This window comes from Dipodomys ordii, unplaced genomic scaffold (genome assembly GCF_000151885.1).
Source record: "Dipodomys ordii isolate 6190 unplaced genomic scaffold, Dord_2.0 Scaffold157, whole genome shotgun sequence".
Lineage (NCBI taxonomy): Eukaryota > Metazoa > Chordata > Mammalia > Rodentia > Heteromyidae > Dipodomys > Dipodomys ordii.
Genome location: NW_012267373.1, coordinates 503,656 through 530,134, shown reverse-complemented (window position 1 = coordinate 530,134; position 26,479 = coordinate 503,656). Strand labels below are relative to the sequence as shown.

General features: G+C 36.7%; 2 protein-coding genes across 3 annotated transcripts in view; one reads left to right on the top strand and one right to left on the bottom strand.

Moving 5' to 3' along the window:
* Positions 1–26,479, bottom strand: part of Mcm9 (minichromosome maintenance complex component 9) — a 67,398-nt gene that overhangs the window by 34,516 nt on the left and 6,403 nt on the right. Inside the window, exons 3-7 of one of the 2 annotated variants that reach the window (XM_013032825.1) lie at positions 23,057–23,376; positions 21,633–21,714; positions 19,010–19,210; positions 18,300–18,425; positions 16,563–16,682 (exon numbers count right to left, since the gene is read on the bottom strand). In XM_013032825.1, the coding sequence (XP_012888279.1) occupies positions 16,563–16,682; positions 18,300–18,425; positions 19,010–19,210; positions 21,633–21,714; positions 23,057–23,376 (849 nt within the window). The remainder of the gene's footprint in view (positions 1–16,562; positions 16,683–18,299; positions 18,426–19,009; positions 19,211–21,632; positions 21,715–23,056; positions 23,377–26,479) is intronic. The other variant, XM_013032826.1, reaches the window with a different exon arrangement.
* Asf1a (anti-silencing function 1A histone chaperone) lies at positions 4,613–12,450 on the top strand. Its single transcript, XM_013032828.1, has 3 exons — positions 4,613–4,769; positions 10,506–10,682; positions 11,975–12,450. The coding sequence occupies exons 1-3, from the start codon at positions 4,632–4,634 to the stop codon at positions 12,185–12,187; spliced, it is 528 nt and encodes a 175-aa protein (XP_012888282.1). The 5' UTR covers positions 4,613–4,631; the 3' UTR covers positions 12,188–12,450.

Sequence of the window (26,479 nt, the reverse complement as noted above, 5' to 3'; positions counted from 1 at the left end):
CCCGGCCCGCGGGCTCCCGGGATGCTGGTGCCCGGGGATGCTGGCGCGCAGGCTCCGGACCAGCGCGGACTCCGGCTCCAGGACGGAAATCTCGCCTCTGCGAGAGAACCCTCGCTGAGCCCGGAAGTTTCACTCAACCCCAGAGCTAAATGAGATGATCCTTAAAACATTTGCCCGACTTAATCGCTTTGCTCCTCCATAACGGCCTCTCAGAAAACTTAAGAACTTGCTGATGCCTAATTAAAACAACCCCAGATCCGCCTCACGCACCTATAGCTGCCTCTCCATCAAACCCAAGCCTGCGCCAGGGGATAAAAGGTGAAATCCCGATGGGTGCAACTGTTTTTCAGCTATTTTAAATACGCAGAAATACACTACGCTCCAGAAAGCTACATCTTGACCATTTTTATTTTGCTTTTCTTAGATCTCCTTAAAATAGTTAAGTACTTCCATCTCAAAATTTGAGGGGGGAAATCACTTTAGTGTTAAATTTACAGTTAAATAGATATCTTTTGAACGTGCAAATACGTTCGACAAGATGCATTAAAATACTAGGTTAATAATAGCATGTGCATCATTTTTTAACTGAAAGTTTAATCTTTAAAATGTGCTTTATGTAGAATAACTAATTATAAACCAATATATGCTCAGTGGATAAACTTTTCAAAAGTTGTACAAACATAAAATAACAGTTCACTCTACTTCCTCCACTCCTTTAACCACAGTTAACACTTTAATGTGTTCTTCTGTTTTAATACATGTAATAAATGCACATGGATTTTGTATCGAGCATATTTTGAATGATGACTCATTAAAATATAATCTCCAAATAGGCCACTGATAATAAAAATTAAAGAGTATTTTTCTTATTACTCGGAAGCCATTTGATCACTTTACCATAGTACTGCTCAACTACCAGGTCATATCTAACAGTCAGGTTTTTAACTGCAGTTTACGTACAAATAGGCAAAAAAAAATACTGACCAATGCATTTAAACTGACATTAGAAGTTCTTCGAGTTACAGGTATTTCTCAGTTGATACTTTAGGAGTTAACTCTGAACTAGGAAGACATGATTAGGACTGTTATAGGGCTTTCTACATTGGATAATTTAAGACCCACTATTCATGGAGGCCAAACTCTGTTCCATCTGGAGGTTAAGAATACGCCTACTTCCACTGGTACACTTCACATCCAGGCACCATTATTTTAAAATATTTCAGCTGAGTCATTCCAAAGCTGCAAAGGAATCTTTGAAAGAGGTGCCATATCTATCTGTGCACTCCACCTACAGGCTGTGTGGTTTGAGGATTTGCTAGGTAAACTCAAAAGTCCCCTTTTCAGGTTCCACACTTTGATACTGTAGGGTTTTAAGTTAAATTATAGAGTATTTGGTCTTTATTCAAGTTTTGTGTCAAGCTCCAAGCTACGCTGTAGCTGCCACTTTTCCTGCATTAAGTTGTCTACAGCCACCAATATTTTTATTTTCCTTTAAGAACTGTTTTGTAACTTTGGTTCAGAAGAAGCTTTAAGTTTCCAATATATGGCTTATTGCAGGGAATAGAATGCCTTAAAAATGGTCAAGATTGAAGCTTGAGTCACCAATATGTAAGTTTGATTGACTGTCCTGGTATCTTAACGTTTACATATTTCAATAATTACAGCTAGTGATGGTTGTCTATTTACAGAGCATCAGAATTCAGCATAGTGCTTTATACTTTGAAACTTGTTCTGATTCCAAAGACTATATGCTGTCTAATAGACCACAGGTCTTCCCAATTGTGTAATTAACTTAAAATTTCCTTGATGACTTCTCTCCACAAATGGAGACACTCTAAGGCTAGGATTACCATGCTTAATGAAATAGTTAACTTTTTAAATGAACAAGATAAGCTTTTCCAAAGAATAATCTGTTTAAGGCCACTGACCTCAGTCTTCTTTAAAATGAAAAAATGTGAAATAAACCAAGATTTAAAATATAAAATATAAAATAAAACAATGCTAATTTAAGTAGCTACTACAAACATAACAGCATGAAAATCAATGTACAGGTATTCCTTGAGTTGCCCTTTATATTCCTTAAAGACTAGCCTTAAAGACTGTGTGCTAATCCATGCCTCCTCCTCATTCCACTATTGAGAGCTAGAAAGGGCACAATCCAAGCACAGCTGATACTTTGATTTGTGAATTGTTTTAAATCACCTCTCAGAATCTTGCTTACATAATGTATATAATATACAGTATATACTGTGTTTGCATAATTACATCCATATAGTAAAGCTTGGAGATTTAAAGAACTGTATAAAATCAGAAGAGCAATGCTTAACACATGGTAGATATTTTATAGAAATAGGTTTATAAATTATGACTATGTTTCTATGATAAACCGCAAATGCCAGCTTAAAAGTAATACCATTAAGAGACCACAAACATTTAAAATGTGTGTATATATATATATAAATAACATATATACTGTATAATACCCATACATAAATATAGGTGCAATTAAATTTTATGTGAATCTTTGTGTCATAGTTCTCAGTCCTACCCTCTTTTGGCTGCTTTAGTACTAATTTTCGGACTCCTTAATGGTTTGTTCATTTTGTTTTGGGATCACTTTTCTCTTTGACCATTAGTTTCCTAACCTACTTTGTTGATTCTTCATCTTCTTGACCCCTAAACTTTGTGGAACCCCAAGGCCCATTCCCTAGGAATGCCATTCGCTTCTATGGCTTAACATATCATTGTCAAATTTGTATAGACCTACTCAGTATTTCCACTTAACCATCTAGTAGACAGCTAAACATGTAAAATTCAGATTCTTCCTCTTACTTCCTTGCCACAAACAAGTGATTCTTGCTGTTTCCATCGCCAAAGATCATCCAGAAGGCACCCGCTTCCCATCCCCATGGCCACACATGACCTAAGCCATTATATTTTTTGCCTCATTTATTAAAACATCCTGTTCGTTTGCCCACATACGTAACAGTTGACATGATCTTTTAAAATGCAAGTTACTCACTGCTCCTCTGCTCAAAACCCTTAAAGGATAGGAATGTAGCTCAGTGGTGGAACACTTGCCTTTCATGCCTAAAGCAATTTAGGTTTGATACCCAGCACTGCATAAAACCAAATTTTATTGGCTTCTCATGTGGCTCAGTGTAAAAGCCAAGGTCCTTACAAACTCGCATGACCTGGCCATGCTTCGAATGCCCTATCTTACAGTTGGTTACTTTCTCCCTTGCCCATTCTGCTCCAGTTCTAGCCTCCTTGCTTGTTTCCTCAGACATGCCAAGAATGTTACTATCTCTGTGACATTGTATTTTCTATTTTCTTTGACTAGACTTATTGCCTGCTTCCTACTTCCATCAACAAATAGGTGATCTTGTTAGATGTCAGATGCAGAATCCTGCATCTAGAATGTGCTAAAAGCTAGAAATGTAAGTGGTCCAAGAGATAATAGGCCCTCTACGGACTTTTAGAGAATGTATAAACTTCAAGGAGTTGTCAATTTAATAAATTGTAGCTTATAAAATGATTTGACTAAGCAATACCTATATAATATGAATTTAAGTAACAAAAATACTAGTTACATTAAAATAGCACTAACTAGATTATACATGAGTGAAACTACCTGCCTTTGGGAGGTAGGAGTAGAGACTTCAGAGTATCTCAGTGCAAGGATTCCAAGTGGCAAACCACATATGCTAAGAGGCTGAAGAGTCTCAGAGATTATTTGTATTTGTAGAGTTGTCTTCCTTGTTTTAAGACAGCTCTTTCAAAGATTAGTGGTTTTACCTATCTCTGCGTTCTCCACAGAATACACTGTTAAATATGCACAAGAAATCTGCTAGATTTAATTACACTTAACACTTGAGTGTATCTTGTCCTTGTGCCCATCTCCACTGTATATATTTTGTATATGTCTCAAGAAGTGTAGAGGCTTCTTGGTTTCTTCTTCCAGATTAAAAAATGTATGTCAGGAAGGAGTACCACAAGGGGGAAACAAACCCCACTGTGTCCGTTAACCGCAGATGGTATAGTTAGTAAAATATATCATTAGTAGCTATTTGTTAACAGTAATATGCGGCTTCACTTTATGGTATCATCAATGAGGAGTGATGATAATGTAACAACTTTTTTAGTTGAAGAGCTGAAGTCTCTTTCTTCTGAGCTAGTTTGCTAGTGATTTTTCCACTTTGGACTCCATTGACTTGGATTTCACAGCTCAACTCTTCCCAAGTGGGTTGAGGTTTGTTGTAACAGATGACATACAAACGGGCAAAAAGACTGCATAATCAAATAAATAGAAGGAGTGCTGGATTAATGTTCCTGGTATTCTTTAGTGGTGTTAAGTGTTCTGAAACACTTATAAATCCTCAAGACAAAGTTGATAGTGTTTCCTAAGATTTTGGTTATGTTTTATTTGTCAAGGGCACTATACAGTGACAAGTGTATGACAAAAGAGCATTTTGAGGAATTTTGGTATGCAGTGAACTCTGGTAAGAATTTTATAAGGAGCATTTCATTGTTTTTTTTTTCCTCTGAAAGGCCATTTAGCAGCCAGTAAATGGTTGAGTGGACATTAAAAGGGACTACATCGTCTGGTAATGCAATTACTGATATGAAATATGTTTTGCTTTTTAACCCTAGACTTGGAATGGAAAATTATCTATGTGGGCTCTGCAGAAAGTGAAGAATACGATCAAGTTTTAGACTCGGTTTTAGTGGGCCCGGTTCCTGCAGGAAGACATATGTTTGTCTTTCAGGTAAGATCAATTTTGGTAACTGTATGTCAAAAGTATTTGTAAAGTAGACTATATTATTCCGTGGTTCTTAGCCCTTTTGTGTTAAATCACTCTGCTTCAAGGACTTTCATTTTTAATCTGTTTCCATCATGTTTCAGGTCTGTCATAAAGGGACTGTACTTCTTGGTTTTCTATGCTGATTAGTGATAGTGTGGGGTTTACTTTAGAGAAATGTACAACATACAATGAAACATTAAACTATAGCATGGTATACATGGTGATTAATTTTTGGCTTTTCTGCAGAACAGATTTTCAAAATGTGTATCCATTAGCTTAAAACATGGGTTCATCTGATAAGTCATTTAGTAATATGTATTAGTAGTAATCGCAACTGCACTAGATAGAAATACACATTTTTCAGTTTATAATTTCAGCTAGTAGGAGTGGTGGTATAACAATAGCAACAACTTCATTCAGTACAGTCAGTACTCTGAGCTAGATTTACAGCCATATTAGTAGATACAGCTGTGTGACCCTGGATCTGACTTAAATTTTAAGTCTAAATACTGTACAGAGAACTGATATAAATTAATTAGTCCATTAGTTATATGTGAGGGAAATTCTATTAATATAAATTATATCCTCAGATACCACTTATAATATTTGGGTATGTGTCAAGGCAATCTCCTAGAGCCCGGCGCCTGTGGCTTACACCTGTAATCCTAGCTACTCAGGAGGCTGAGATCTAAGGATCGTGGTTCAAAGCCAGCCTAAGCAGGAAAAACCGTGAGACTCTTATCTCTAATAAACCACTAGAAAACCGGAACTGGCGCTGTGGCTTAGGCGGTGGAGCGCTCGCCTAGAGCTGAAGAGCGCAGGGACAGCGCCCAAGCCCAGAGTTCAAGCACCATGACCCACAAAAAGAAAAAATCCTAATACATGTTAAATTGATGTGTAAAGCAACTTGGTATTCAATTATCTATGCTTTTTAGAGGGAAATATAATATTGTAAAAGGTAACTACAGTTTAAAAAAAAAACAGGTTTTGATGCAAGTATTCCTACCCAAAAAAGTCACAGTGAAAAAGCTTAATCTAGAAAGAAAATCTCATTTTTAATCTCTATTTTCTCACTTCAGAATCAATTTTAAATGAATAGTCTTTAAAATAATCCTGTCAGAAATGGGTGAAGACTTATTGAAGTTCATGTCACCTCTAAAAAATGTTACTCTGAGCCTGGCGTTGGTGGCCTGTAATCCTAGCTACTCAGAAGGCTAAGATCTGAAGATCGTGGTTCAAAACCAGCCCAGGCAGAAAAGTCTGTGAGACTCTTATCTCCTATTAACCACAAGAAAACCAGAAGTGGCACTGTGCTCAAGTGGTAGAGCACCTGCCTTGAGCTAAAGAGCTCAGGGACAGCACCCAGGCCCAGGGTTCAAGCTCCAAGACCAACAGCAACCAAAAAAAAGTTACTTTTCCCTTCCCTTTCTTGAATATCATTCAGAATTTTGGTCTCCTAGCTTTAAGTTCTTTATTAAAAAAGAAGTAATTTAGTATATCTAAACAATTGGTGAAGAAAAACTACTTAAAAGGCTCTCTCACGTATTAACTAAAAGTCATGTTAACTTTAGTTGTGTGAGCACACAGCCTTGTGAAAGACACAAGTAACACAGTGTCCTGTCCTATAGAGGAAGCACTGCAGTCAGAGGCCCTGGTCAGACAGATACCTGTTTTTATTAGCCATGGGTGATTTTAAACAAGCTCTTTACTCTCTTTTAGTCATCCAGTCACCTACAAAATGAAAGTAGTATCCTACTACTTCACAGAAATGCTATATGGAATAAAGCAGTTGACCCATCAATGGCAAATCTAATTATGTCTGTAGACTTGTAGTTAGAACTAAATATTTTAGCTTATTAAATTTGTAATGTAAAAAGGCTGGGTTTGCTCTGACCCACAAGCCTGGAGAACCCATACAGCACTGAGGATAATTCATGACATAATTCAAGAAACTTGGGCTGACATGCAGTGGGAGGTCTTTTAGGTACCATAAAAACTTACAAATAAATGCTTTGGTTTTGAAGTAAGCTCTTAGGAATCTTCTGTGCTTATGTTAGAAAACTGCTCGAAGCTTTTTGCTTGTTTTCTTGTAGGCTCATTCTCATTGAAAAAAATATTTTTGCCAGTCCCTGGGGCTTGAATTCAGGGCCTGGAAACTATTCCTGAGCTGCTTTTGCTCAAGGCTGGTGCTCTACCACTTGACCCACACCGAAAAAATATTTCTTTATAGTGATAGATGATATAGTGATGTGTGTGTGTGTGTGTATATATATATATATATATATATATATATATATATGTATGTATATATATATATATATATAGTGATATATAAAGTGATAGTGCGCATGGTGTAGGGAAAAGAAGGAAAAATGTAATTTAAGTGTTTAGCCTTTCATGTTTTATAATTGAGTATGATCAGGAAGAGGTTCAAGTACCTTTTCACTTCCAACTACAACTTTTCCTCCTCAAGTTTCCTCAAGCTGACACCTTTGACAAACAGATTTTCAAACACAAACATACCTAGAACCAATTTCCTAGTTGGTGGGAAGCAATATTAGGGGAAAGAGTTCTAAGTCTTACTGTACTGTTACCCATCTCCTTCCACTGCTAAGTCCTTTTAGAACCCCTTTTGGAACTCTGGGAGAAACCTAACCTCTGGAAAGAGGATGCATAGGAAATCTAAGATAAACAGCATAGTTTCCAGGAAAGGCTTAGCGTCTACATCCTAGTGCCCTGCCAGAGCAATGAAAAAATCCCTTCAGGACAGGAACTGAATAATAAGCTAATTTCAAAACACTAAATGCTCATAGCTACATAAAACATAAGGTGAGCTGAACTGGGCTCCTGCCCAGGATGAATGCTAAAAATCTAATAAGGAACACTGAAGAATAAACATGTAGATTGCTGGATATGCATTAATAGAAGATTTGTGTCAAGTAATACAAACATATAGGAAAATGTTGGTTCTACCTTTCACTTGGGGCTTCACTGACAAGGACACATTTGATGCAAACTCTAAAAGATGAATTTTTTGTGTAATCTTAAGTATTTTTGTTTCTAAAATATAACTGGTAATCCCAAAGCCATTGTGCCGAGTTCTTAATCCCTGCCTATGCGTTTTTAAGGTACTGCTTTTCTAAATATTCTATGCCATCCTTCTTATGTATCCATTTTACTTTCTTGGCTGCTAAATTTTGCATGCTTGTCTACTTCTCTTCTGTCAGGCCATTCTAAGCAGTAATTTTTCTTTTTTTAAAATGATACAAAATATTGAGTTTTATTATAACACTTCAATGCATGTAGATAAAATACTTTGATACTATTTGCTCTCTCCTTATCCTTAGGGGGGAAAAATGAACTCTTACAATGTGAGGAAAGGACCTTTTAGGCTAAAAGGTCATTGTAATAAACACAAAGGTAATAAACACAAAGGTATAAAAGATTGTCAGCATGTTATGAACTCATCAGAACACTGTGTAACTCATATCCCGAGAACAATGAGGTATACAGTTTTAGGAGAAGTGAACAGAAAAGTTGGTTGAAAACAAATGGTGGAGGATTTTACAGATGAAATAACTGAGATTTTGTTGTTGTTTTTTTGGTCAGTTGTGGGCTTGAACTCTGGGCCTGGGTGCTGTCCCTCAGCTCTTCAGCTCAAGGCTAGTTAGTGCTCTACCACTTGAGCTACAGTGCTACTTCCGGTTTTCTGGTGATTTATTGGAAATAGGAGTCTCACGGTCTTTCCTGCCCGGGCTGGCTTTGAACCACAATCCTCAGATTTTCAGCCTCCTGTGTAGCTAGGATTATAGGTATGAGATTTTTATACCTTCACAATGGGAATAAATGAGCCTTTAACACCAGGTAATGAGATAGGAAAAGTTGAAATTGAAGGTGACTAAACTTTTAGCCTAGCTGACTAGCTATGCCACTAGTGTTATCTGTACTACAATAAACATTAGTCTTTGAGCCAAGCTAAGACATTGGTTGAAGTGTTCACTAAGGGGCAGGATGTTCTTCGTTGTCCTGTTAACAACAGTAAGGCTTCATAACTACTTAGAATTTCTGCTCAGATGCCTTGGCCATCACTGCCTGTGCCTTTTTAGTCTATGGTTCCCTTTTTAGTCTATGGTTCCTTTCACCCAGGCAGTCTGTTTTTCTGTGTACCACCATGGGCATAAGCTCGAGCCTCTCTGTACTCTTGGCTTCCTCTGACTCTTGCTTCACACTCTGCATTCTTCGAAATTTGAACACAATTCAAAACAACATCTTCTATGATCTCTACCTAAAAAAACCCTTGCCTTCATTTAACTTCCACTAATATAGTGTGAGTCAAACAGTGTATTTTAATGCCTAGCAAAGTGACTGATTACAAAAGTATTATGTTTCCAAAATCTTCTGCTCAATACCTCTTTCCATTCTAGTGTAAGGTGTGTTTGGGTCCACTCTATCACTGAGCTCCCAATCCCCACTGTCGGCTTTATATTAATTTACTATTAGAATATCTTTGGGGACTGGTTAAGTATATATGTTGTGGGTAGAAGATTAAAATTGGTAAAATAAATATTTGTTGCTGGGGCTAGCGGAGATGGTTTATGCCTATAATTCTAGCTACTTGGGACATGGAGGTCTAGCTCAGGCAAAAAAGTTAATGAAATTCCATATTAAAAAAAATAATAAAAAGCTGCAGCTGGCAGTGTGGCTTAGTGGTAGAATGCTTGCCTAGCACGCATGAAACCCTTCAATTCCTTAGTACTACATAAGCAGAAAAAGCCGGAAGTGGTGCTGTGGCTCAAGTGGCAGAGTGCTCGCCTTGGGCAAAAGAAGCTCAGGAACAGTGCCCAGGTCCTGAATTCAACCACCAGGACTGGCAAAAAAAAAAAAAGGCTAGGTGAAGGGCAACACCAATTATTCTATCTATGTGGGACACATAAGAAGGAAGATTGTCACGTTGGGTAAAAAAATTGAGAAAATACCTGAAAAAGTTTAAAAAGAGCTGAGGGTGTGGCTCAAGTAGTAGAGCAAGTTCAAGACCCTGAGTCAAGCCCCAATACTACCTAAAAAAAAAAAAAAAATTAGCCAGGCGCCAGTGGCTCATGCTTGTAATCCTGGCTACTCAGGAGGCTGAGATTTGAGGATCGGGGTTCAAAGCCAGCCCGGACAGGAAAGTCCGTGAGACTCTTATCTCCAATAAACCACTAGAAAACCGGAAGTGGCGCTGTGGCTCAAGTGGTAGAGTGCTAGCCTTGAGCATAAGAGCTGAAGGACAGCGCCCAGGCCCAGAGTTCAAGCCCCACGACCGACCCCCCCCAAAAAAAATTAAGTTAATAGGCTGTGTGGAAATAATTTAGTATTTTATACCAATTTAGGTCTGAAAATGATTGAATGGAAAAATTAGAATATGACTTATTTTATAAAATGCTTTGTACATTCCAGTTTTGTGAACTGCCATATACCATGAGAGAGTATTTCCCTCTGCAAGTGAAGTGATTGCAAATACCTAAGTTACTTAGGACTAATGTAGAGAAATGTGCAGTATTTTCTAGTTACCAGCTAACCTCTAAGCATTTGCCTTCCCAATGTGATTTCCAAGTTTTTTTGCTGTACTTTCAACTGACATGTAGGATAACGGAAACTCCCAACTGTTAACTGCCATTAACAGCTTTTTTTTGCATTTGTTTTCTTTTTAAATTATTTTAGGCTGATGCACCTAATCCGGGACTGATTCCAGATGCAGATGCAGTAGGTGTAACTGTTGTGCTAATTACTTGCACCTATCGAGGTCAAGAATTTATTAGAGTTGGCTACTATGTAAATAATGAATATACTGAGACAGAATTAAGGGAAAATCCACCAGTAAAGCCAGATTTTTCTAAGGTAATGTTCTTACTATTCCTCCTGAATTACTTGTACTATATATTGTTTCAAGCTTTGAGACAAAATAAATTTGAAGTCCTTGTGCCATCTGGGCAGAGTAGTTATTCTTTGATTACTATGGACGGCCTTAAATGCTACTTCCACAGGAGTCATAAGATACCTTGAGTGTCTAATAGTACAGGGATGGAGAACCTTTTTACTGCCGTTTGGGATATTAGTAACATAGGCAGCTAACAAAAAACCATGTTTGTCCTATCAGGTACCAAATGATTTCAAGGGTCTTAATACATTCCAGATATTCCCCACCCCTAGAAAAATGAAAGTTCATGTAAAAAATCAGGCTTTGTTTATGGTTCTCTGTGAGGCATACATCACAGTATTTCATCAAAACCTTTAGGATATGGAAATTTTTATCTACTGTAAAGATTAAGACAAAAATATTATTTTTTCCAATATTTCTCACCAAAATTGTAGGAAGTAGTTTTGCATTTCATATGAAGTTATCTCTGAATATCTAATATGCTTCTTTCTATTTAGAGGATAAACTAAAGGTCTTAAAATTTTCTGATGAAGAACAGGTTAAATTCTGAGAAGCTAAAATCAAAGATAGAATTGAGATCCTATTATTTTATCATTTTCCACTGGGATCCACTAACCATTCGGTAAAGGTGATTTTGTGTGTGCTGAATAAATGAAGTTCTGAACATGATACTCTGTCATACCATGCAAGAACAGTTATGTGGAAGTTGATTCAATTGTTCTCCCTCCCCATATTAAGGCTGTAATGTCTTCATATTTGTGGGTCCTTCCATTAATCCAGTGTATCAGCTACATGTATGCTACTCTGTATAGCAGAAATATGAGGACACTAGAACACTGTTTCTAAGACTAAGCCATACTATTTTAAGTTACAAAGCCACTAATAATTGAGGGAAGTTGTTCATTTTCCTTGAAAGCACATCAATCTAAATAGCGTATTTGTTTAAAGCATCCCCTGAAGCATTTATCTAAAAAAGAAAAAGGCTTTTTCCTCTCCATTTTAAGAAGCACAAATAGGGAAGTTAGATATTTAGTGGATATTGAAAGATCTGTGAATTGCTTCAGATATAACTTACCTTGTTTTATCTCTACAATGCTAAAGTAATTTATTTGCAAAGGCTTTAGTTCTTGCTTATTAGTCATGTTTAAAGTGCTCTATATGAATAAACCACTTAGTATGACTTAACTATTTTGTTAAATTTCTATTTGCATATGATGATCTAATTTTCCATTTATATCATCCCTTCCTCTAGCTTCAAAGGAACATTTTGGCATCTAATCCCAGGGTCACGAGATTTCATATCAATTGGGAAGATAACACAGAAAAACTGGAAGATGCAGAGAGCAGTAATCCAAATCTACAGTCACTTCTTTCAACAGATGCGCTACCCTCAGCCTCTAAGGGATGGTCCACATCAGAAAACTCATTAAATGTCATGTTAGAATCCCACATGGACTGCATGTGACCCCACCTGCCATCCCTTTAGTACAAATTAAGCTATTAAAAACACAGAACTATTTCCCTGAAATTCCGTAAGTACATAGTCAAGACACAATGTGAAGAATTTGTTTTAAAACATCCTGTAGAAAGTTCATATGAAAACCAGTTTATAAGAAAACCAGTATTTGAACAAATTGTGGAATATAAATACAACTATTTTTAAGTAAGTTTTTCTCTAATGTGTTATTTTATTTGTTCTGAAAGAATCTGATTAAAGCATATATATTATTTTCTTTTCCTTTATATGTAACTAAAGCTCTTATAAACAGAGAAATATCAATAGACCAGATTATACAGATGTCTTAGCCTCTTTGACAATAATCTTTGGACCACTATTTTACTTGCCTTTTGAAGAACAAATGTTTTGAAGACATGCAATGTGGTTTTAAGGGGGAAAATTCCGTTCTTTTATGAAAGAAATAGGTATTTGAAATCAACTATATATAGTACAAAAATTAAGGATTGTTTTTTCTAGGCCACTCTACAGCATTCTGTGGCTATAGTAATTGTTCATATAACACTGGACAGAATTTGGTATGGTTTCTAATAACAAATGTAGCTAATTGTTTATAAGGTCCTCTGGCTGTTTTTGTTTTTATAACAGTTTAGGACATCAGAGCACATGAACTACAAATTATTATTGTACAATAATTTCAACAGTTAAGAGCAAATACAAACTTCCCTAAATTTAAGAATAAGTGATTATAATGGCTCTGATCTGTTCTTTGAGTTTGTACAAACATTATGAACTTCAAAAACTGTTTTGGTAGATCATGTGTTGTTGGCATTATTTATTAAAAACAGTGGCTTTAGAAAAGCATAGTTAGCTTTAATCATAATACATTACTGTTTTGTAATACATTACTATTTTGGAAATAGTTGTGTTTTTTTTTCACACCTGTAGTATTCTTCTCCACACCCTCTGACACTCATGAAGAATACCATCAAGCATATATGTAATTGACATATTCTAGGTAGTTTTTCCAGATTTTTGAAAAGCAGTCTTGGGAAGGAATTCACTAATTAAATGGGCCAAAAGGTTATTTTTCTTTGATGAGAGCTAGGTACTTCCTCAAACAGTTCTTAAGCTCTGTTAAATTAAGGGTCGCATATTTTCATTTGGCTCTTGCTACTAAGCAGGATAGCCTATGATGCAGATTTTGCAGTGCCTTCATATCTAAAATTTTTATACTGCACTTTTAAAGCATTTATTTTGAGGAAATAAAAGGGCATTTGTCTTACCACATACTTGAGGTGTATATATTTTCTGTCATTCTAAAACAAATTTGTGAAGCAAAGTTTTGCTGAATGGTAAACTTAGAAATTTAATACTCCAGATTATCAGAATATTGTCAGTTAACTAGTTCAGATTTTAAAAATAAAATACTTCAGACTGTTAAAACTATATGTAGAAAAATCTTGTCTAATTGCAATTAAAAGGAACTGTTAAAATAATAAAATGGAAATAAAAGTAATACTTTCCAATGAAGAGCTCAGTGATTAATATTGAAGGAACAAGATATATATGCTTACTAGGAAACTAAATCACCAAATAAAGCAATTCACTGCTGAGTTTTAAATTATAAATAAAGGATAACTTTGTAGTGATATCAAATTATTAGGTTTTTATATCAATTTGTAAAAATGAATTTGGGACATAAACATACCTTTATTAAACTTTATGTTCTGTAAGGTAATTTTAAAATTAAAAATCAGTGAAAACAGATTAAGAACAAAAATTAATAACCCCACATATAGGAATTTTTTTTCACCATTTAGCCTCATTTATATACTATATCTGAATTATAGCTGCAAGGCTTAGAACTGTTTTTTCTTCTTTTGATCATATTAACTAGCTGTGTTTAGAGAATACAAACATGAACAGAAGAGATAGGTAAATAGGTTGGGAATGAGGGTACCATTTAAATTCCAAAACATTTCCAGAAATCTAAAGAAGCATGCACACTTACACTCATTTAGAACCTTAGGTTTCTATGTTGCTTCATCGTACTACAGTTTTAGGATTTGTAGTTACTACCTTTACCAAGAAAATGTAGCAGCAATTTTCAAAGCTTTAAAAATCTTTGGTATAAGTTAAGGCATCATCCTACAATACAAGTATATACTTACATTTTAAAATACATGAGTACCCCGCTGTATGCAGTTTGCCTCTCTAGGGTTTGCAATGAGAGTTTAAAGAAAGGTCAGTCTGATCTTTTGTGTTGGGAAGTAGCAGCAACAAATTCTCTACAATTGTAAAATTTGTATTTCCTAGTCTTTCCTTTCATATTTGGATTATAAGATGGACACTAAAAAAGGCAAAATGCTTTTCTTTGTTTTTGTTGGCCGTGGGGCTTGAACTCTAGGCCTGAGTGCTGTGCTGTCCCTCAGCTCTTCAGCTCAAGGCTAGCGCTTTACCACTTGAGCAATAGCACCACTTCTGTTTTTTGGTGGTTTATTGGAGATAGGAGTCTCACCATCTTTCCTGCCCGGGCTGGCTTTGAACTGCGATCCTCAGATCTCAGCCTACTGAATAGCTAGGATTACAGGCCTACTGAGTGGCTAGGATTACAGGCGTGAGCCAGCGGCAACCGGCTGCAAAATGCTCTTAATACCCTTTTTACAACTTCATCATTAATACCAATATTAACATAATCTTTTTGTGTCTGGATTATGATGTTGGCATTAAAGAGGGAAAAGTTAAAAACACTAACACTAATCAATTTATACTGAGCCAGCACCCAGTTCTTTATAAAACTTCTCAAATAGTCAGAAATTATTAGTAGCCTATAAGATGGCTTAGACTTTTTCTTGGCATTCTTTGTAATTAGGAAACTTTCCATGTAATTATTTGGGAAACAATATTTGTTGCTGTATCATTTTACACAAATTCTAGAGCAATGGGATATTGGGATTGTAAAATGCACTTGGTTCTTTATATTTATATTGTTATTATTTCCAGTATCCCTAAGTTTACCCATTCAATTCACAAATTCCTTTTTGTCAACATTTATTAATTTACTTTTTAGCTATATTTTGAAGTCTGAGTTCTTTTTAACTTACAAAGGACTATTAATGGGACATTTTCTGTTGAATGATAGATTTTAAGGTACAAGCTTCTCATAAGAAATTTGAGTGTAGGCCAAAGAAGTGAGGCTCTCTTACTAAGCAGCAATTAACTTGTAAAAGGTGTGAGACCAAAGATCTTATCTGTTTAACTATCTGTTTAACTGTTTAACAATACAAAACAATGAAAACATTTTCCCTAAGTCACCTTATAATCAAATCTTCTTTTTTCATACTGGGGTTTGAACTCAGGGTCTCCCTCATACTTACTGGGCAAGTACTCTATACCACTTGAGCCACAGCTTTGTAATCAAACCTTGATATTCTGTCTGCCTTAAGCAACAACCCCAGTTTTTTTTTGGGGGGGGGCGGTCATGGGGCCTGAACTCTGGGCCTGGGCGCTGTCCCTTAGCTCTTCAGCTTAAGGCCAGCACTCTACCACTTGAGCTACAGCACCACTTCTGGCTTTTTTCTTTTTGCTTATGTGGTGCTGAGGAATCGAACCCAGGGCCTCATGCATGCAAGACAAGTGCTCTTACCACTGAGCCAACTTCCCAGCCCACAACCCCAGTTCTATAATCAAACCTTGACATTCAATCTGCCACTTGAGCCAGGCCCATAATCAAACCTAGACATTCTGCCACATGAGCCACACCCCAGATTCTAGTCAATGGTGATGTTCTGTCTGTCACTTGAGCCATGCAGTTCTATAATCAAACCTTTACGTTCTGTTCACAAAAGTTTTTAAATGTGCTTATGGAAAAATCTTCACGTATGAATAAAGCTCCTCGTATATGTGAAAAGTATGCTTTCTAAATACAGATAAATCTCAAGTCTATGAATATCAGTAGGGGCTACCATTGTCCATGAGATTTAGGGTCATGAAAATGCCTTACATCCCATGCCATCTATTTACTTTTGTAAAGTGAACTTTTCCCTATTTATTTTGATGTTTTGTCTGCTTAGGTCTTCATAAAATGCCAGATAAGTAAGGTGTACATTTTACTGCGTAAGTACATAAAGGTAATAATCACTAGACTGACAAAAATCCTAGCACTGTTCAAAATTAAGGTGCATAAGGAAGTTGAAGATGGCGCTTTTAAAATATTTTTTTTAGAGCTTCAAAAGTAATGTATATTTCCTTTAATATTTGGCAGTAACTTAAAAACTTAGCAAGGCATTTATCCTTTCATAGGTGCTTTTTCATAAGGAAAAAAACATTTTATTAGCTCCTATAGTAATGTTAGATTACTTGAAATCATCATGTAAAATACCTGCACTAGTAGATCCAATTCCTGTGGTCAGCACAGATCTTGGTGTAATCTTTGCCGCATATTTGAGGAATTGAGATTTCCCTGTACCAGGATCCCCAACCAGTAAAAGATGAGATTCACCTAGAAAAATAAAATATGTAAAGTTTTAAATTTCTATGAGAAGATCCATGAATAATTATAAGTATAGTAAATCTAAAAGAAAATAGTTCATATGGAATGCCAACAAATTTTCTATACTATTTTGATGTATATTTTTATGTAAGGACATTCAAGAAAGGATTTAACTAGGGAATCTTTAGAAAAGTTAACTGTCAAAGCAACTTTTAGTTGATTACTGAATTATGACATTTCAAATATATATCATATTAATAGATTGTATGCTATTTCCAGATGTTTTAAGCCCTGTTTAACATTTTAAAAGTTCTTGGCATATAAGGTTTCTGATTTGATTTTTATCTATTTTTTAAATACCAAACTACTGTGATTAAAGCTTTCCATACAAGTCATATTAAGGTTTTATTCTATTTGTATTTAGGTATTTGTAAGTGCTGGAGACTTTATAAATGCTTTATACTTACTAGATCATTTAAGAACAATTAAAAGATTTTCATTTTATGAAAATTTTGGTAGCTTAAAATATCGTAGAATTATTTAAGTACTCATTTTTTCAAATATAACATGAATGGAATATAACAATTCTATGATACATATCATTTCACTGACCAAAAAGTATTCCTCAAGTATTTTCTAAGTATATCAATTGGAAATCCATATTTAAGTTCAACATTTAGTGAAGTACCTTCCAAATAATAGGTGAGCAAAAAACATTCATATACCTTATAATTAGTATTTTGTACTACTATGGAAGGTTTTAGAGTATCTGTTAAGTCTGATTTATAATAATGTCCTTTTAGTTCTTTTGGGTTACACTTTGCTTAATAGGGCCCATATAAGAGACATTCAGATCGGTTAAGCTGCAAAAGAGCTTTCTACCATCCAGATACAATTACATTTTAGTTATCTTTACTTGAATGTGTGACCTATACCAGCATCTCGTGCAGATGGCACATTTATTCCCACCAGCAGAAGGGGAATCGGCAGGCAGATGACTGGAGTATCAGCTAAAGAAACACTCCGGTAGTTACAGATGGTGAGACCTGACTTGGAGACATTAAAATCCACTATTTCTAACCTTTTTCCTCTTAAATAGTGATCAAGGGATCCAATGACAAAACACAGTAGGGCTGTGAAGGTGGCTCAGTGGTAGAGAGCTCGCCTTGCATGCCTGAGGCCCTGGATTCGATTCCTCAGCACCACATAAGTAAGCAAAAAGAAAAAAGCCAGAAGTGGCGCTGTGGCTCAAGTGGTAGAGCGCTAGCCTTGAGCTGAAGAGCTGAGGGACAGCGCCCAGGCCCAGAGTTCAGGCCCCATGACCGGATCCTGTCCCCCCACCCCCAAAAAAGAAAAAACACAGTAATTAAAATATAAAAATATTATTTTGTGCCATTCTCATAGGTGATAGAAGTATATAACTATTGACAAGTTTTAATATTCAATCTTTCTGGAAATAGAGCAATTAGCTTCTAACAGATACAAGTTTATGCTTAAATATGAGACATAACTGCCAGCTTTAAATAACTACATTTAGAAAATAAAAATAAGCAGTTTTAATTTCGGAGAGAAAAAGTCTAGCTTTCTTCTTATATATGTTCATACTTCTCAACTTCTCATACTTACCCCTGACCCTTGTTCCTGCGGCATCTGTCCTTGGAATCCCACCAGCAAGCACCAGAGACACAGCAAGCTTTACTAGATACATCCCAAACACTTGAGGGCACAAGCTGGCCAGTATTTCATTCCTTCCTGCAAAAGACAAAAAGCTCAGAAGTCACCTAGAAACCTTATTAAAATCCCTTTTCCTAGATTAACTACTATCTTACTATAAGCATATTCTTCCTAAAGTAAATTAAGAGGGCCATATACAAATAATTCAAGCATGATACCAGAGTCTGTGTCCTTTGCTAATGGGATGATTCTTGTTACCAAGTTACAGTCCACCTTTTCTCAACAAAACTGACTCTCTAGGCTTGGGTGATTTCCAGTTTGTTTTTTACAACTGCTAGTGGGACCTATTAATGATTTCTCATCTTCCTCTTCATTCCTGTCCTCTAATCAAAGAATTTAAAACACTAAGGAAAAAGAGTAAAAGACTGAGATCTAATTTATGTAGCTATAAGCAAGGCTGGGTGCAGCATCAATTTTGATCTGTGATCAAGAAGATCGCTAAGAATAAAAGTCTGCATGCCAGAAAAGAACTTCAAAAGAAGACTATGGATAGATCCTATAGATCCTAATGCTTTGAACTCAGCTGAGTTACACAGCATTTAAGATTGTCTGTAAATCACAGCATATTTAACAACTGAATGTGTTGTGTCCTAAACACAAACCTGCAAAAGGATCACTCTTATAGTATTCCCAAAACTCTTCAAATTCCTTTCGAACTTCCTCATCCATGACAATACCCGAAGACTGCTCATTGTTTACTTGGACATAGTTGGCTTTCAGGACTATCTCCACCTCACAGCGCACATCTTGCTGAAAGGGTTTCCAACGCTGCATTACAACTCCAAAGATAGTGATGTCATCACCTAGGAAAAGTCATCAAATTGAGTCTGCATGCTGGGCACAGACACATGCAATCCACAGTAGGATTTAGAGTATACATGCTCATCCAGAAAGCAATCCCCCAGCAATCTGGGGGCAAAAGAATATACTAAATTCTCAATTATTATTTTTTAAAACAGGCACTTTTATCTGCACAGTTAAAGGTGAAATCAGTATTTTTGTTTTTCATAATCTATATGGTAACACCAAATTACTGCTCTTCACTGGGAATAGCTTAGAGTTATAAATCGTTCTGTTGGTGACATGAGCATCATCTCAAGAGTGCAATTGGAGAAGATATGTGAGAATTATAGCCCGAAGGCGAATCTATAATCAACTTGGTGTTAGGAAAAGACAATCTTGTGATGTTTGGCACCTACTTTAGTTTCTCAATGTTCATTTTTATTTTTCTCATTTGTTAATATTTTCTTCACTGCTTTCCCTTCTTTAAAAAATGAACTAAAGGAATGAACTAAGAAATCAACGAATACCTCTTCTACAAAGTCAACCAGCCTGTTCCTTTTCAGTGGCTCCTTCCTAAACAGAGAATACTTCCTATCAGTAATAATCAGAATATTAGTCTTATATACTTTCCTAAAAAAAAAAACCTAGGTAATTTATCAGCACATTCACAAATGGTATCTGTGCTTGTTATTACTTTTATACTATATCAGCTAACAAATATATGTGAATTCTTGGCATTCAGTACTTCAATAATGGAGCAAAAGGGGCCAAAACCAAAAAGAAAACACAACTGCATAATCTCAAATTTCAATCATACTGAACGTAGGATGTTGGACAGGCCTCACACCCAATCCTGATATTTATACTTTTACACAGCAGTCTCAGGATTAACAGCTAAATTCTTTATAACCAAGGCTGTGCCAATTTCTTGTTCTTTGCTGATGAAAAATGCTTTTCTTTCTCTAAATTTCAATGTGTAATGTGTTCTTTGTAGAACTTTAGGTTTCCTGAAGAAAAGTATTTTATAAATGCTAAATACATGAAAGTGGTGGAGCCAGTTCACAGAAGACACATTTCTAGCCAAAGGCAACTTCATAGTAGATGCTGACAAACACATTAAATAGGTATTTTATACATATTTTGCCAAGATTTTTTCTAAACCAATCTGGAATAAACATTTATGATACTGTTCACCCAAATCTTTTAGGGTAAAATGACTAGATACCTTTAAAAATGACTAGATAAAATGACTAGATACCTTTAAACTTAAATATTTCAAACAGTCTAGTATGATGATTCTAACAGGTTATATTAAGTCTCCACATTATTTAACTGAAGAACTTTAGATATACAGAACTTACTTGTAATACTCTAAAATAATAGTGACTGTGGAAGACGCACCTCATTGAAGAGTGACTAAACACAATAACTCATCAAATTTAGATTTAAATCCTAGTTCTATTCCCATTGGTTATGTAACCTTGAACAAGTTACACAACTTTCCTACAAAGAGGGAATAGATTTATATCATAGGACTATAATGAGAATTAGGTTAGATAATGCATGTGAATTACCTCATTCCAAATCAAGAAAATACTGAGAATTTAATAAGTACTACTATTCTACTAACAGTAGCCTGCATTTGTACAGTACCTAGTTTATTCTGAAATCCTAATTCATATTCTTTCATTTACTCAAGTATTCGTTGAATGGCAGTTTCATATGGCCATCACAACAGCTGTTCTTTTTCAAATTGCTAATATTATGCTGTGGTACACAGAAAAGAGCCTGGGTCCAGTTAGTGAATCTGTATTCCTGCCCTAGTTCTGTCACCTAACTCTAAATGACCATGGACGAGTCCAGCTGTCTATAAAATAACCAGCAGAGCTACACTCCTAAACTCTAGCCCCCTTCTTGGACATCCCACCTCCATGCCAGTTTACTCAGAAGGGTAATTAATCCTCTACATTCCCTTGCTAGTGACCTTGGGGAGAAATAAACAGTGGCTTTTTCTAATCAGTACTTAGGACCTCCTATACAGGCTGACAGAAGTTCCTGTGTGTGTGTGGTGCGTTGATCCTGGGCTTGACCTCAGGGCCTGGGCACTGTCCTTGAACATTTTTTTTTCCCCATGGCTAGCATTCTACCACTTGAGCAACAGCTCAGCCGCTAGCTTTTTGGTGATTAATTGGAAATAGTAGTCTCATGGGCTTTCCTGCCCAAGCTGGCTTTGAACCATAATCCTCAGATCTCAAGTCAGCTGAGTAGCTACGATTACATGCATCTAGCTTGAGAAATTTGTTCTTATTAAGTATGTTACACTATAGTCCTAACTATTCTGGAGGCTTAAGGGGAAGAATCACTTGAGCCCAGGAGTTCAAGCCCAGCATGAACATCATATAAAGATTGATCTCCACAGGGAAAAATAAGGTTCACTCTTACCAGATTTGCAACTGTCTACTAAGTCATCTTCTAGGATCACTTTCATAGATCGTGGAATACTTCCAACAGATAGCCTTTGAACCTAGCAAAGAAAAGAAAACACTCAACATACTGCCTAATTATCCAGGAGTCTACTAGTAGTTAAAATTACTGTTTCCACATTTTTGGTATTACCATAAATAAACTTATGATGGAGACTCAAGGAATATTTCTTGAAAATTACTCTTAGAATCAGGTTAAGAAGCACCAATATGAAAATTATCTTCAGCTCTTCCTTGTGGAGGATCAAAGTAAGTATATGTTCAAAAACTAAATAACAAAATTACTTATTTAGAAAAGAGAGGCATTTCTTTCCTGGTTTCTGGTTACACATGTCCTTGGATAAATCACCTAGTCAATGATTATTCCTTGGTGACAGAACCTGGTTTAATTCCATGTGGACATGTGTTTAGTATATTCCCAGGTTTCCTTGCACATAGTATGGTCAAATGATTATGTCCAAGTAGATATGTTATATGATGCAGCCAAAAAAATTTGCTCAAGTGGAGATTTGGTTAGATGGAAGGTGCATCTACCATTCTTCCTCTTCCCAGTCACTGACTAGAATAAAGACACAATAGCCGCCATCTTGGCCCACAGACAGTGTCATAGAAGTGTGCATTAAGAATGGTGAAACAAGCTGGGTGCTGGTTGCTTACCCCTGTAATCCTAGCTACTCAGGAGGCTGAGATCTGAGGATGGAGGTTCAAAGCCGCCTGTGCAGGAACCACCAGAAAACCAGATAGGGCGCTGTGGTTCAAGTGCTAGCCTTAGCTAAAGAACTCAGGGACAGTACCCAGGCCCAGAGTTCAAGCCCCATGACCCCCCCCCAAAAAAATGGTGAAACAGAAAAAGTGACATCCTCCACAGTAAAAAGCTAACATGCCAGTCTTAAATTGCCAAGTTCCTATTCTGGATGAGATACTCTGTGATTAATAAGCTAAGGAAAGGGAAAAAAGGAGTGCATTTTTCTGTTTCAAAGTATTTACATAAATACTTCATCTGGCACAACAAATAAAACTGAACCTGAATTCAAAATGGTGCTTTTAACAATGCTTAACTGGTTAAACTGGCTTTTCTCTTATCCTTTAAGAACAGTTACTAGAGAATTCTTAATAGTCACTTTTATTTTAACATCATTAAGTCATTCCACAATCTTCTTGTCAATGATCTATCCAAAATGGTGATTATTCTATGGTTTCTAAAAAGTGTATTTTAATATATGAACAAGTTTCAGGCTTTGAATTTCTATAAAAGGATAACACAAGTTAATTTGTATCCATTCTATATCCATACAATAGAATCCATATCTTCTAATACAGCAATTTGACCACAGGGAAAAACCAAGTCAATTTTATTATTCTCTCATTTATCTGATCACTTACTTGTTCTTGAATTTTTATTTCTTGGTAATCTCTACACCTAGCAGGTGTAGATGAAGACAAGCCTGAGAGGCAAGTGAATTTTGAGGAATTGCAGCTCTCCAAGCTGGGACATGAAGATGGCCGGCAGAAGGTGTAATACTGCTCAAAGTCGGCTTTGACCACAAAAACATGCTTGCATTTGTTGCACATGTAGTCCCGCTCAAACTCTAGGACCTTCACCATACTTGTCCGAATCACTGTGCCAGTGACAGATAAGAAGTGTCCTACATCCTTGGTTTTAGGGATGTGTTCTCTCACTAATTCAGGACAGATGGGCAAACCTGATGGGAAAACATCATTGACTTATTCCATGGAATATTCTCATGGGGAGAAATTACAAGTGGAAAATCTTTGTGTTTTACTTAAGAAAAAAATTGGTTATCAACCCAATTTAAAAAAAAAAAACAGTAGGGCTGGGAAGGTGGCTCAGTGGTAGAGTGCTTGCCTTGCATGCCTGAGGCCCTGGGTTCCATTCCCCAGCACCACATAAGCAAAAAGGAAAAAAGCCGGAAGTGGCGCTGTGGCTCAAGTGGTAGAGCGCCAGCCTTGAGCTGAAGAGCTGAGGGACAGCGCCCAGGCCCAGAGTTCAGGCCCACAACCGGACCCAAAAAAAAAAACAAACCAGAAAAGATTATAATTATCAATGGACTCTTAAAAGCACATATCTAAAGCCAGGAGTAGAAAGGAAACAAGTGGATGCAGATATGCACCACATTCCTGCCTCCCACAAATGAGAAACAAACAAAGCCTCAGTTATGTGGCTAAAGAAAAGGTGGCCAAGTTAGTGAGTAAGGCCGCACTAGTAAACTGGAAATGGTGAAGTATGGTCTCTCTCACAGGGACACACACACACACACACACACACACACACACACACACACACACACACACACACACACACACACACACACACACACACACACACACGCACGCACAGATCTTGAATTCAAGGCCAGCTTGGACTATAAAACTCTCTCATGGAAAGAAAAAATAATAAGCTGAAACAAGGATAGAGGTTGGCCCATTGTAACAATGAGATGTACAAGACACTATGTTGACAACGAACTTTACAACTTGGGAGAGGGGAGAGGGGAGTTGGGGAGGTAGAGAGGGAAAGGATGCTAGGGGGAAAACAAAGGAGGAGGTAACAATGCTCAATAGGAAATGTACTTATTACTCATGTAACTGTAACCCCTCTGTACAGTATCTTTACAATAAAAAATATATATATTAAAAAAAGAAAAAAATATTTAATTAGTAACCAAGATTCAAAAACAAAGAAAGAAGAAATGGATTCTTGTAGGAGGACTATCTCAGTAGGCTGTAAATACAGGATATAATTATAATCACATTTAACAAAAACAATGTTGCTGCTCGACACACATAAAATCAATTGATAATTCAGTCAATAACAAAGCAGAGTGATAAAGGGCAGGTAGCAAGATGACCAAACAGTTCCATAGTGCCAGGCTAGTTTGTTCCAGTTAGGATTTAGTGACGCAAATAGGATGGTGTTTTCAAGCCTTGACTTACCTGTAAGCTGGACTCCAGTATCACTTTATCTTTTACAAAATTGTATTTTTGACACCAGGAAAGCAAGTAGCTGTGCTAAAGCATGGTAGCACCTCCTGTGACCCAGGCACTCAAGAGGTGGTGGGAAAGTCCAGAGGGTATGGACAAGTTGGCAGAGAGCAAAACCCAATCTCACAATAACAAACAACATAGCCAAAAAATAAAATGAAACAAACAAACAAAACCATAGCCACAAAAGCAAGCAAGTGCAGAGTGCCAAGGAAAAATTTTAGGCAGAAAAGCCATTTTGAGGTTTGCCTGTGATCCAACAAGATACTGTGTGTGATTAAAGTCTACCTTTTAACAGGTTTATCAGGTAAATTGGTTTCACTGGTTTACATCCAGTGGCCTATTGTCCCCAGAATTTAGTGGCACAAAAATCTGGCAAAAGTGCACATTAAAGACTGGTCTGTCAGATTTGCTAAACTCCTAAGAAATAACCACATTAGGTATTATAAATACCGGAATTTTCTATAGTTAGCAAGTTTTCTCCCTGCCTAACAACAATAATAACTACCACAATGTAGTCTGGGAAGTCTAGAGGGAAAAAGCAAATGAGTTAAGTAAATTGACTAAGATGCTGGGCTACATTAACCTAATATTTGGTTATTGTTGTACATTCAGGTTTGAATTTCCTCCGTTAGTTGGCTGAGTCTCTCCATACACACAGTGATACTGTATGGATAAACCAGATGGTCACTGCTAGCATCTCTCCGGATCATCCCTTTTTCTAAGCTTTCAAGACTGAAAGCATACTTTGATTATTTTTAAATGGCTGTATTTTTTAATTCACATTATTCAGGTTGCATCACATTCTGATACTAAAGAATCCACACTTTTGCTCTGTGATTTTGTGCTTTGTTATAATCGGCATGAACTTGACAGTTGAGGCTGTCAGAAAACAAACTTATTTCCAAAATCTTGAGGCAATGCCACATTAAAACACCCCAGGTAGCTCTCTTCTCATGATTTTTAAAATGCTATAAAAAATAAAGGTAAATAAATGTTATTAAGAGAACAACTAAATTTTTGGGATATCTGTATGTGTACTAGACATGGGTCCACTCTATTAAGTCTGTGACTTTCAAAATATAGGTCCTGGATAAGCAGCATCTGAAAGCATTGAAAATGTAAATTCCTAGGTCTTGTTCTTGAACTCCTCAATTAGAAACTTTAGAGCGGGCACAGTAATGTTTAAATCCTTCTAGATAATTTTGATATCCATTAATGTCTACAAACCACAGCTGTAAGTAACATGTGGGTGTTTTTTTTTCATTGACTTTGGTGTTCACTGTGTGCCTCTTCAGGTGAGAAAACTAGGTAAGATGTAGTTAATAAAAATTCTCAAAACCGGGTGCTGATGGCTTACACCTATAATCCTTTTTTGTGGGGGGGGGATCAGTTGTGGGGCTTGAACTCTGGGCTTGGGCGCTGTCTCTCAGCTCAAGGCTGAATACTCTACAGCTTGAGCCACAGTGCCACTTCCGGCTTTTTTCTTTTTGCTTATGAGGTGCTGAGGAATCGAACCCAGGGCCTCATGCATGCAAGGCAAGCGCTCTACCTCTGAGCCATCTTCCCAGTCCCTCACACCTATAATCCTAACTATTCAGGAGGCTGAGATCTGAGGATTATGGCCCAAAGCCAGCTGGGGCAGTAAAGTTCCCGAGTCTCTTATTTCCAATAAATAACCAGAAAACTGGAAGTGGATCTGTGGCTCAAAATGGTAGAGAATTAGCCTTGAGCAGAACTCAGGGACAGGGCCCAGGTCCCAAGATGGATGAACAGAAGGAAGGAAGGAAGGAAGGAAGGGAG

What these genes read in the sequence shown, in the direction of transcription:
- Asf1a (XM_013032828.1), top strand. Translation starts at nt 4,632, where the DNA reads ATGTTTTGCTTTTTAACCCTAGACTTGGAATGGAAAATTATCTATGTG. An exon ending in GACATATGTTTGTCTTTCAG is followed by an intron (nt 4,770 to 10,505) that starts GTAAGATCAATT and finishes AAATTATTTTAG; the next exon opens with GCTGATGCACCTAATCCGGG. An exon ending in TAAAGCCAGATTTTTCTAAG is followed by an intron (nt 10,683 to 11,974) that starts GTAATGTTCTTA and finishes CCCTTCCTCTAG; the next exon opens with CTTCAAAGGAACATTTTGGC.